The sequence below is a fragment of the Pongo abelii genome, chromosome 10 (genome assembly GCF_028885655.2).
Source record: "Pongo abelii isolate AG06213 chromosome 10, NHGRI_mPonAbe1-v2.0_pri, whole genome shotgun sequence".
Classification (NCBI taxonomy): Eukaryota; Metazoa; Chordata; class Mammalia; order Primates; family Hominidae; genus Pongo; species Pongo abelii.
The window spans coordinates 6805717-6817062 of NC_071995.2; the positions used below are offsets into that span (position 1 = coordinate 6805717).

The following is an 11346-nucleotide window of genomic DNA, read 5'->3' on the forward strand; positions in this document are numbered from 1 at the left end:
CCAGCCTGGGAGACAGAGCGAGACTCAGTTTAAAAAAAAAAAAAAACCAGACACGGAGGCTAAGAGGGCTAAGAGTCATCAGCACGCTCTACACTGGGGGGTTTCAGGGCCCTCTCTGTAGCAGCTCTGTCAGGCTTCAGCGTCCCAGGCCCCTCTCCTTCAGGCTATGTCAGCTCTGTGCCCCCAATACAGGCTCTCCCGAGGGATGAGGCTGGACAGAGGCTTCTCATGAGAGCCAGCTACCAAGGTCTCCTCCCCATGCCCCAGCTCCTCAGTGATTTCTTTCACCTCCCAGTGCCTCCCATGCCTCACCGTCCCATCTTTATCTCCCCAGCCTGGTGCAGCACCACCCGTCTCCTGCCTCTCCTCTCTGAAGACTCCAGTGATGTCTAAGAGTGACAGAGGTTAAGAGTACTTTCTTCTTATCCCTAGCCCAACCAGAAGGGCTGAGAGAAGGCCTCTTTGACCCCTGCTGTTCCCTCAGCCCCTGGAATGGGAACATAAAGGTAGGAAGGTATGTGAGTTAAATGGACTTGGAATATGCAGGCAGCAAGACCAGACTGCTGGGTTCTGTGGGCCAGCTCCTTGTTCTCTGGGTCACCTGTTTATATGACTTGGACATGGGGTACAGGGTGGAGGAAAAAGGGTATTTATTATTACTAGGGCCTGACGCCATTACAATAGAAAGGGGGAAAAATCCCAAACCACAAACAGGGCAGGGGGAGAGTGGCCTCAGACATTTGTTTCTCCTTGTTGATCTGTGGGGCTAAGGTCTGGAGAGAGTGAAAGATGATAGCCAGGAGCTGGGAGGGTGAATGGCTGGGGGCCGTTCAAGATCAGTAGGATGAGATCCAGATTGTGTCTGGAAGTATTTTAGGGGTCCTGAGGATGGAGTGGGGGATGAGGGACCACCAGAGAACCCTGAAGGAGCAAGGCAGGGAGAGAGTGATCAGGGAGAAATACTAGTGTGGAACGGTCATTTGTATCTCATGTGCGTGTCAGACTCTCTGCACTCACTCAGGTCTCAGTTCTGAGGTATGACTCCATAGTCACCAGTGCCAAGAAAGGTCCATTTTACAAAATGGGGAACTGATGTTGCGAGAGAGGAAGAGTCTTTCCCACAGTGCGGCTGAGTGGTGGAGCCAGGTCTTGCTTGTGCGTGTGCAGCCTGTCTCCCTTCTCTGTGTTATTCTGCTTAGTCACACACCTAGCATCAGCCTCTTCCAACCTGTAATGTTCTGGGGTGGAGAAAATAACCTGAGGTGTTTGTCCATGTCCTCTGGATATTTGCTGGGCCGGTGGCTGAGGGGTGGCTGTTGTGTGAGGCTGGGCCCAGATGGAGAGCTGACCGGAAGTGGAATATCTGTGTCCCTCGGGAAAGTTCCTTTCCTCTTCCTGTCCTGTGGCCCTTACCCCAGTGGCCGACAGATCAGGACATGCTAGGGGGCTGGTTCTTGAGCATCTCACTCTACCAATGCTAACACCTCACTTCCCACAACATATCCCTGCTGAGAACTAGTCACAGGCCCCAGGAGTAAGTGCTGGGCTGAAGGGTGATCCAAACCCTACAGCAGGGAGCAGGGGTACAAATCAGTTCACATGTCTAAAGGCTGGGACCTGAACAGGGGAGTCCCTGAAATACTGGACTGACTCACCTGGACTGAGGTCAGGGCAGCCGTACCCTGCTACAGTCACACTCAAGACTACACATGTGCGTGTGGCCACTGGAACTAAAATCCGGGTTGAGAGGCTGGGCCTGATATTTTGTGGCTAGAAGTGCCCCATATAACTCAGGTCCAGGGAGGTGAGTGACCTGCCCAAGACCACAAGGCTGTCAGTGGCAGAGCTAAGGACTGAGGCTCCTTCAACTCCAGGTTACCTTGCTGCCTTCTCAGGAGAGTGAAGAAAACTACTCCTTTCTCAGAGGAAACAGTCGTGTGCTTATCTGGACAGGGCAAGATTACACTTCAAGATGAGGGCTGTGAAGCCGGGCGCAGCAGCTCACGTCTGTAATCCCAGCACTGTGGGAGGCTGGGGCAGGTGGATCACTTGAGTCCAGGAGTTCGAGACCAGCCTGGCCAACATGGTGAAACCCTGTCTCTACTAAAAATACAAAAATTAGCCAGGCGTGGTGGTGTGCGCCTGCAGTCCCAGCTACTCAGGAGGCTGAGGCAGGAGAATCTCTTGAACTGGGGAGGCGGAGGTTGAGGTGAGCTGAGATCACGCCACTGCTTGGGTGACAGAGCAATACTCCATCTCAAAAAAAAAAAAAAAAGATAAAAAGATGGAGGCCATGGCTGCTGAGTTCCATCATCCACAGTTCAGAGCCCAGGTGGTGGTGAACAATCCATACTAGATTGACTTCTGGGATTCCTGGATTCTTTCACCACTGGGTTCCCTTGACCCAGTCATGCATCTTCACCAGCCTAGCCTATTTACTGAGATTTAGTAACTGCACTGGACTAGGACACCAGTGCCTGGTTGTTGAGCTCAAATTCATCTCTCTGCTTGTTGAGTCACTGGACAAATCTTCCTTATCCTCTTGAATCTACTTGTCCATGAGACACAGGGGAAGATCCTCCCTTCCCTGAGAGGACCCAGAGCCTTAGGTGTCTTTGTATCCTTACCAACTGAAAAGAACTCAAGACTTTTATAAAGAGGAAACCATTATCAGACTCTTCTACACATTTGTCATCATTAAGTAAGTTCCCAAGAGGAACAGAGTGACCCATTTGGCTGGGCAAAGCAAGAGTGAACGTCTTGAGAAATTTGAGCTCCTCATGCCCTTCCAGTCCTGCTCAGGTTCCAGGTTAATTTTCTTCTCTAGTCTCCTTCCCTGGGCTCAAATTCTCAACTACTGTGGGTGGAGGGTTTGTGGAACGCTGCAGACCAGAGTTCCTCCCCTCTGAAGGCCTGTGTAGGGTTATCTGAAGTGTTTCCACCCAGAGTGCAGGAAAAGAAACTCTGCCCAAGGGGCAAGGGGCAGCAAGTTCTGCAGGCACCCATGAGAGATGCCCAACACATCCCCGAAGAGCAAAGGTACAGCAGAATGTGAGGGGAGAGCCAGCGAGGGAGGTGCTCATGTTCTCACGCCCCAGCCTAGCCCAGCCAAGTGCTGATGGCCTGCACCTGCCAGTGCTGCTGGTCTCTCCGTACCAAGGAGATGTGGGCTTGAACTCTGAGGTACGAACGCTACACGTGGAGATGAGGAAAAGTGAGAAGGTAACTTCACAGGAGACAGCAGGGTTGAATTGAACAGGAAAAGATCAAAAGTACAGCCAGAATCCCACTTGGTCTTTTTTCCATTCTCCTTTATTCCATAAACACCTAGTTACAAGTTGCACAAATCAAAAAATAAAGGCAGAGAAGGGTGTAGGGAAGATTCTTTTGATGTGTGTGGGCAGGAGGAGGGAGAGAGTTAGGAACCAGTCTGCTCCTTCCACAGCCCTAGATACGGCTACGGCCCCTCAGTGGGGGCTCTGAGGAAGAGGTGGGCAAAGATCCAGGGTAGCTGAGGGATGGAGGAGGCCCCTAAACCCAGAGCTCACCCCAAAATGCACTGACCCTTCAATGCATGGCAGGAGTAGAACGGGAAAGGTGAGGGGGTTTGAAGATGGAGCGGCAGAATGAAAAATCAAGTCAGTAGATGCAGAGGCGAAGTCATCATGGTAAACCAGGAGATTAAAGAAGGAAAAGGTAGGGAAAGGGTGCCGTGAAAGGTTCTCCCTGAGACCCCCAGGGAGAGGTGGGGGCCGGCTTGCCTGTTAATTTAATATTAAATTGGGGATGGGAATCAGAGAGGAAAAAGTTATTCAGGGGATGATTTCTCAGCCTCTCAGCCTGTACCTGGAGGAGGAAAGAGAGAGGAGCACAAGTCAAAAGGAAGAAAAAACTTACGTTAAGAGCCAGGAGTTGGGGTTTAATCCCTTATGTCAGTGAGAACATCGTTCTCTTTTCACGTCAACTCGCACTATCAAAGGCAGCTCCTGCGGGAGCCTGAACTGAGCCTGCCTCGCAGCCGAGGACCGTCCACAGGTGCACCCCGCCCTCCTTACTCCTGATACTTACAAGAGAGGCTGAGGGCCCGGGGCCCTCACCAGTCATAGCGGCGGGACTGTCGGGAAGGGGAGTCCTCAGGTCCCTGGATGGCCAGGCGGGGAGGCCCCTCCGCCCTTCGTCCCCCCGCCCCTGAGGACTCAAGCCGCCGAAACTCCAGGGGACGCTGCTGTCGGAATCGGGACGTCTCCCGCCGCCACTCGTCATCAAACGCCGCGGCCTCACCTGGAGAAGACAGAGCGGACATGAGGCCTGTGTGCGGCCTGGCTCCTGGAGGCTGATGTGCGAGCAAGCCACAGCTTTTCCGGCCAAAGCGGTGAAGGCTGAGTGTGCATGCAGGGATGGGTGGGGTGGCAATTCCCTTAGCTCTTTTGGTTTCTCCACGGTCCCAGGAAGCCACCGGTAGGCCTAAGGTGGCCTACTGGAGGAAGAAATCAGAATGGGATTATTCTTCAGTTCAGGTTCACAGTCCTATGTGCACACTAGGTACTTAATAATTGCGGATTTGAAAAAGATAAAGAGGGGAGAAAGAAACGGATCAAGGTGGAAAAGGGTGTAACACTATCAATACGGAACTTCAGGGACAAAGTAGGCCCCTCACAAAGACAAAGCCAGCACCTGACTCAGCCCCTGAGCGGAGGAGGCTCCAAGTGCGGTAAGAATATGAGACTGACAGTTGGGTGCAGTGGCTCATGCCTGTAATCCCAGCACTTTGGGAGGCCGGAGGTGGGGGGGGGGGGGGGGGGTGAATCACAAGGTCAGGAGTTCGAGACCAGCCTGGCCCACATGGCGAAACCCCGTCTCTACTAAAAATACAGAAATTAGCTGGGCGTGGTGGCACATGCCTGTAGTTCCAGCTACACGGGAGGCTGAGGCAGGAGAATTGCTTAAACCCGGGAGGCGGAGGTTGCAGTGAGCTGAGATCGCACCACTGCACTCCAGCCTGGGCACCTGGGCAACAAGAGCGAGACTCCATCTCAAAAAAAAAAAAAAAAGGAATATGGGGCTGACCCAGAGCTTTGCCCCAGAAGTGTCTATGTGTTAGGGATGTCTCCTCGTCCACAGGAACTGGGTTAGGGGCTGCCAGCCAGGAAGTGGGAGGGAAGGCTCACTCTCATCCAGGTTGATATAGTCCTGCCGCTCCTCCTGGTCCCCCGTGCGATGGTTTCGGGAGCGCTGGAGGATGTGAGCCCTGTCCCGGATGTGATGCCCAATGGACATCTGCTCCAGTCCACTGTCTGAATCCCGAACAGTCCTCCGTGTCTCCCGGATCTGGGATGAGGCAGAACATAGCACACTCAGCCGCCCCTTCCAAAGCCCTGCCTATACCATCTCAGGATAAACACACCACACACAACCCAATCCGGAAAAAAGCAGCCAGGGTTTCTGGTGGTGCCACTCAATCCCACCTTCTCTGGGACAGGAGGGCTCCCCCACTCACCCCGCCTGGTGCCGAGCGCATCTCTGATGTCTCTTGGTAGACCTTGGGGGCACCATCACCCGTATTGGAGTAGGAGATGACAGTGGAAGATGAGAAGGTCTGGCAATTGCCTCCAGCTGTCATGTGTTCCTGAGGACAGGGTAGGTAGGGGAGGACTGAATGGGGAAGCATCACCCCTGGTGAAGGGATTTCACCCTTCAGCTGCCTGTTCTAGCCTGTATCTTTCTCACAAAATGCAAGAACTGAAAAAACATCAGGCCTCATCATTACCCTCCCAAATTCCTCTGAGTCCAACCATGAGCAAGAAGGACCTGAAGAGACAGAGCCTTAATTGTATGCTACATAAGAGTGCTGCTGCCGGCTGCTTCAGGCAGGCATGACAGCAGATACAGGGTCCCAAGGCTCTCTGGTTCAATGACTTTATCCAGTACTTTCCCCTTCACTAGCATACTGCCTCCCTCTTGCCTTAGAGGATGCAAGGTGTTGTCAGCCATCACTGAGAGCAAGGCCGGGGAAGGGGACGGGGCAAGTCTCACCATGTTTCCAATCATGTCATTCATCATCCCAAACATGTCCATGAAACCACCCGACTGGAGGAAAGAGATGGAAAACAGAGTTAGGAAAGCACAGTCAGTGTTCAGAGTTGATCCTGTTTAGGAAGCCACAACCCACATGGCTGCATATTTCCTTTCTCTTCTTCCTTCACATCTAGCAAGTTCTCTTTCTCATTCTCTGTTAACGTAACCAGAATTCTCATATTTCTCCTCCTGTCAAGTGCTGACCCGTTCCTCAGTCTCTGTGACTGCTCTGATCCAATTTTCCTTCTCCTGCTTGCTATATTCCCCCCATCTTTAGGAAGCAAGCCAAAGTTAATGGATTCTAAACTCTAAAGAGGTAAGGCATGAAATTGTTAAAACCTACCAAAAAATCATCTCTAGTTGGCCCTTTAACTGCACCTCCCTCCTCAAAAGAACAAATTTTGCTAGACAATTACATCTTCCTAATGAACTTCTAGGAGTACAACAGTTAATAACATCTTTTCTTTTTTTTTTTTTGAGATGGAGTCTGGCTCTGTTGCCCAGGCTGGAGTGCAGTGGCGCAGTCTCGGCTCACTGCAACCTCCACCTCCCGGATTCAAGAGCAGCTGGGACTACAGGTGTGTGCCACCATGCCTGGCTTTTTTGGTATTTTTAGGACAGACGGGGTTTCACCATATTGGTCAGTCTGGTCTCGAACTTCTGACTGCAAGTGATCACCCATCTCACCCTCCCAACGAGAGTTAATAACACCTTTAACCCACAGGGCTCCTAGTACTCAACAGGCTCAGAGCTTTGTGAATGTCATAAAAAGAGAAGATTCTGGGGTTACTCATGAAACTATTCCTAAGAGGCACATTTGGGAATAATATCTAAGGGTAGAGAGTGTGTCTGAGATAGAAGGACACACGGAGATAAAGACTCACCATTCCCAGCATCCCAAAGGGGGAGACAGCTCCAGCCTACAGGAACACATGAGGAACAGAAATTAGAGACCACATTCTATCTCTTTACAATCCCAAACCAGGCCCATGGCCTCAATTTTTTTCCATCCTCTCAAAAGGGAGTCACAAAGCCCTTTTTCCTGATCCCTTCCCCAACTCCTAGAGCATTTCACTTGCTCAGTTGGCTGTAGTGCAAGAAAACTAAAGCGCTTTCCTAACCAACCTCCAACCTTTCTTTGGGTCTCAGGTGTGTCTCAGCACCATTACCTGCTGCATCCTGCGGCTGGCAGGCCTGGTCCCTGGCATGTTGCCATCTGTGATGCTGAGGAAGGGGCTATATCCAAAGCCACCTGACAACATACGGCTCATATGCTGACGGTGAATAGCAAAGGGATCCCTGTGGAGTGAGCACATAGTATGGATGGCAGAAGCGCCAAACTGTCAATCCCTCCACTACCGTGCAAAAAAATACGCACAGAGCAACAGTGGCGCTGATGCCTGCTTCCTGCTAGGTAGGAGCTAGGTATCCAGCCAGTTCCAACCATTCCTAGCAATGGGAACCCCGATGTCTGCCTGAACTGCTCAGAGACTTGGAGTGGGAGAGCCTGAGGGGGAGGGAATACTCACATCAGGAACGTGGGATCCTCAGGCTCCACATCCCTCATGAAGCGGAACATCCTGATCTCAGCTCCAGGGGGCTCCACACTGGAAAGATATGGAAGCTCGGATACTTGGAGGTGGCCAGGGTTTTGCACACCCACTCAGTGTAGGGACTCTCAGAGCACTGTCCTTTCCAAATCCTGTAACTGACCCCCTAAGCTCCAGGGAGACCCTACTCCAGGTGTTCCACACAACCCTCTAGGGAGGGATAGGGCTCTTCCAACCTCTTTCTCAATTAGGGCCATGGAAAATTTTCCCAACCCTCTCGGTTTTTCCCTCCCCCACTCAGAGCCATCCTCTTCCCAAAGCTCTGGCCGGTGGCATACTCTCCCCTCCTCCCGCCGACGAAACCGTTCTAGATGAGAATCCCAAGTGCAGGTCCTCCGCCCCATTAATGACCCCAGCCACCCCGCCCCCTCCTTACACTCAGGCCTCCACCAGGCGGGCCCCCCGCGCCTGTCTGCGACTCCTCCAGCCCCCGCCTCCTCGCCGGGCGAGCAGGAGAGGTAGGCCCGAGCCTCTCGTCTCCCCATCCCGCATCACGGGCTCCCAACCCTGCAGCCCCGTGGGCCCGCTCCCGTCCGGGGCTGCCAGCTCTGCCCGAGCCTCACCAGTGCCCGATTCGGGCTCAGCGGCCCATCCGGCCGGTTTCGCTTCCCGGTGCGCTGCAGGGTCAGGGTCGCGGCCCGGGACGTGGGGATTGGTCCGGGCTTGAGCTCCTCGGCCTTCCACGCCGCCTCCTCCCACAGCTGCCACCTCCGTACCCCCCCTCGGCCCACGGAGCCCGAACCTCGGCCAGGCCCGGGCGGAAGTGACGTCACTATAGACCCGCCCACCCGGGGGCCGGGCCGTGGGAGCCCCGCCCCCTGGCGTGGGTGGTGAGATGGCTGGGGCCGAGTCCCAGGGGCGGCGGGGCCGTGGGCCAAGCTCAGGGGAGCAGAGCCTGAAGCCGAGAGGAGTCCCCTGGGCACGAAGAAGGGGAGCTCATTAGTAACCTCGATTTGGGTTCTGTGGACTGGAAGAGGCTCCCATAAGGCAGGGGAGGAGAAGGAGAAGAAGAATCCATTCTTCGGGAGGGACCGGGTTGGAGGTTGAACCTGGGGGCGCAGTGCAGCACGTTCTCTCTCCCTCCTCAAGGGGAAACGGGAGGACGAGGGGCAAATGCCCCTCGGGGAGAGGCGGGCTTTCTGTGGGCGACGAGGCGGGGCGGATCCCTGGGGGGAGCTTTAAGCCGACTCTACTGGAGAAGCAGTCTACCCTAGAGGGAGGATGGGCAGTTTTCCTGCGGGGGAGGCGCTTGGGCCTGTCCCCGCTTGAGGAGGAGCGTTCCTGGCAGGGCGGAGTCCCCGGAGTGACGCAGAGGAGGAGGTGAAACTCTCCCGCCCAGATCTAGTTCGGGCTTCAGAAAGTCGGATGGGGCAGAGAATCCAGGTTGGGGGATTGGCCGCCAGATGGCGCTCCTCGGCCAGGCTGGAACCCGAGGCCCATGAGAACCCGCGTTGTAGAGGGACCTGGACCCTCCCCCATTACCCATCTGTGAAGGGTTGGACTGGGGAAAGGCTACAGTTCTGAAATCTAGTAGTTTAATGCCACTTTCCCCTTCCTTTTACTCGAATTCTTGCGTCTTCAAGAGCTCCCGGTCCTGCACTGACCTTTCTTGGTTGCTTTCTTAGGTCAAAGGTCTAAAGTTTGGGGGAAGAAAGGAGTGGAGAGCTCAATTAACTTGGATCACCCAGGGGAGGAGCTAAAACGGGGCCCAGGAGACCTGCCTCCAAGGCCAGAGACTGATACTTTGACATACTAAATGTCTTGCATAAAATCTGGCTCTGCTGGAGAGAAGGGCCCTCCCCTTTGGGGTCAGGGCATTTGGACTGTCTAGGATGGACTTTAACCAGACTCATCCAAACTCCAGCTTTCCCTGGTTCTTTACGCTGGCTTTTAGCCATATTAGTGCTGTGTGGAGTCTGACCCAATGAGAAAGACTTGTTCCCAATAATTCCCTGGGGGAGAAAGAGGGGGTCCCTGGTGACTCAGGAAAAGGTGCTAGGAACAGGGCTTCTCACGTTTCTTTGGACTTGATCATTATTAAAGAGGTAAAAAGCAATAATAGAGACAGGGAGCAGAGACAGATAATTAAGATATAAGCTGGCAGACTGGCAAGTCAAAGGAAAACAGACAGAATACAAGTAAATTTGTTTTTCATTGCTATTTCTGGGGCAAGAGACTTAGTAAAATCTTCTATCTTCCAGATCTCTGCACTTCCCACCATGCACCCTTATCCTCTTGCCCCAAATGAAAGCAGTTTGACATGTGATCAAGAGTTGTCCCAGTAAAGGTTCTGTGGCTGAAACTTAACTAAAGAGATCCTATCCATTTTTTTTTCTTTTGTCCTCTCCTCCTTCTAAAGCAAGTTCTTTATTGTCCAGCCAATCAACAAATGTTTAAAGCCTGGAGCAGTGGCTCACGCCTGTAATCCCAACACTTTGGGAGGCTGAGGCGGGCAGATCACAAGGTCAGGAGTTCGAGACCAGCCTGACCAACAGAGTGAAATCCAGTCTCTACTAAAAATACCAAAATTAGCCGGGCGTGGTGGCACATGTTTGTAATCCCAGCTACTCAGGAAGCTGAGGCAGGAGAATCGCTTGAACCCAAGAGATGGAGGTTGCAGTGAGTCAAGATTGTGCCACTGCACTCCAGCCTGGGCGATAGAGTGAGACTCCATCTCAAAACAACAACTACAACAAAAACGAAAAGTAGCCAGGCGTGGTAGCAAGCGCCTGTAATCCCACAAGTAGGCTGAGGCAGGAGAATCACTTGAACCTGGGAAATGGAGGTTGCAGTGAGCCGAGATCATGCCATTGCACTCCAGCCTGGGGGATAGAGCGAGACTCTGTTCCAAAAAAATAAATAAAAATAAAAAGCAAATGTTTAATGAGGCCTGGCACTGTCCTAGTTACATTGTATTAAGCATACATACAAAAGTATAAGACACAGTCTCTGCCAATTGAAGGCATACATCTTGTAGCCACCTTTTTCTTTTTTAGTTACCTGTTATCCCTTTTTGTTTTTTTAATTAAATTGTAGAGATGGGGAGTTTCATCATGTTGCCCAGGCTGGCCTCAAACTCCTGAGCTCAAGTGATTCGCCCAAACTTGTCCTCCCAAAGTGCTGGGATTACAGACATGAACCACTGTGCCCAGCCACCTGCTATCCTTTACCTACTGCCTTTAGGTGCCTAGAGTCCTTTCTCTTCTTCCTTCCAAAACTTAAGAATCTGCTGGCCAGGCGCGGTGGCTCACGCCTGTAATCCCAGCACTTTGGGAGGCCAAGGTAGATGGATCACTTGCGGTCAGGAGTTCGAGACTAGCCTGGCCAACCTGGCCAACATGGTGAAACCCTGTCTCTACTAAAAATACAAAAAAATTAGCCAGGCATGGTGGCGCGTGCCTGTACTCCCAGCTACTTGGGAGGCTGAGGCAGGAGAATCGCTTGAACCCAGCAGCAGAGGTTGCAATGAGCCGAGATCTTGCCACTGCACTCCAGCCTGGGCGACAGAGCAAGACTCCGTCTCAATAAAAAAAAGAAAAAAAAAAAGGAAATTGTTGGGCAGGCACAGTGACTCACACCTGTAATTCCAACACTTTGGGAAGCCAAGGCAGGAGGCTCGTTTGAGCCCTGGAGTTGGAGACCAGCCTGAGCAACATAGTGA

General features: G+C 52.7%; 1 protein-coding gene across 1 annotated transcript; it reads right to left on the reverse strand.

Annotated features, from left to right (window-relative positions):
* Positions 1 to 3294: 3294 nt before the first annotated feature.
* Positions 3295 to 10528, reverse strand: MLF2 (myeloid leukemia factor 2). The gene is made up of 8 exons (XM_003777949.5): positions 8249 to 10528; positions 7605 to 7682; positions 7245 to 7374; positions 6960 to 6995; positions 6034 to 6087; positions 5498 to 5626; positions 5169 to 5328; positions 3295 to 4281 (listed from the first exon to the last, which is right to left on the reverse strand). The coding sequence occupies exons 2-8, from the start codon at positions 7652 to 7654 to the stop codon at positions 4094 to 4096; spliced, it is 747 nt and encodes a 248-aa protein (XP_003777997.1). The 5' UTR covers positions 7655 to 7682; positions 8249 to 10528; the 3' UTR covers positions 3295 to 4093.
* Positions 10529 to 11346: the final 818 nt, after the last annotated feature.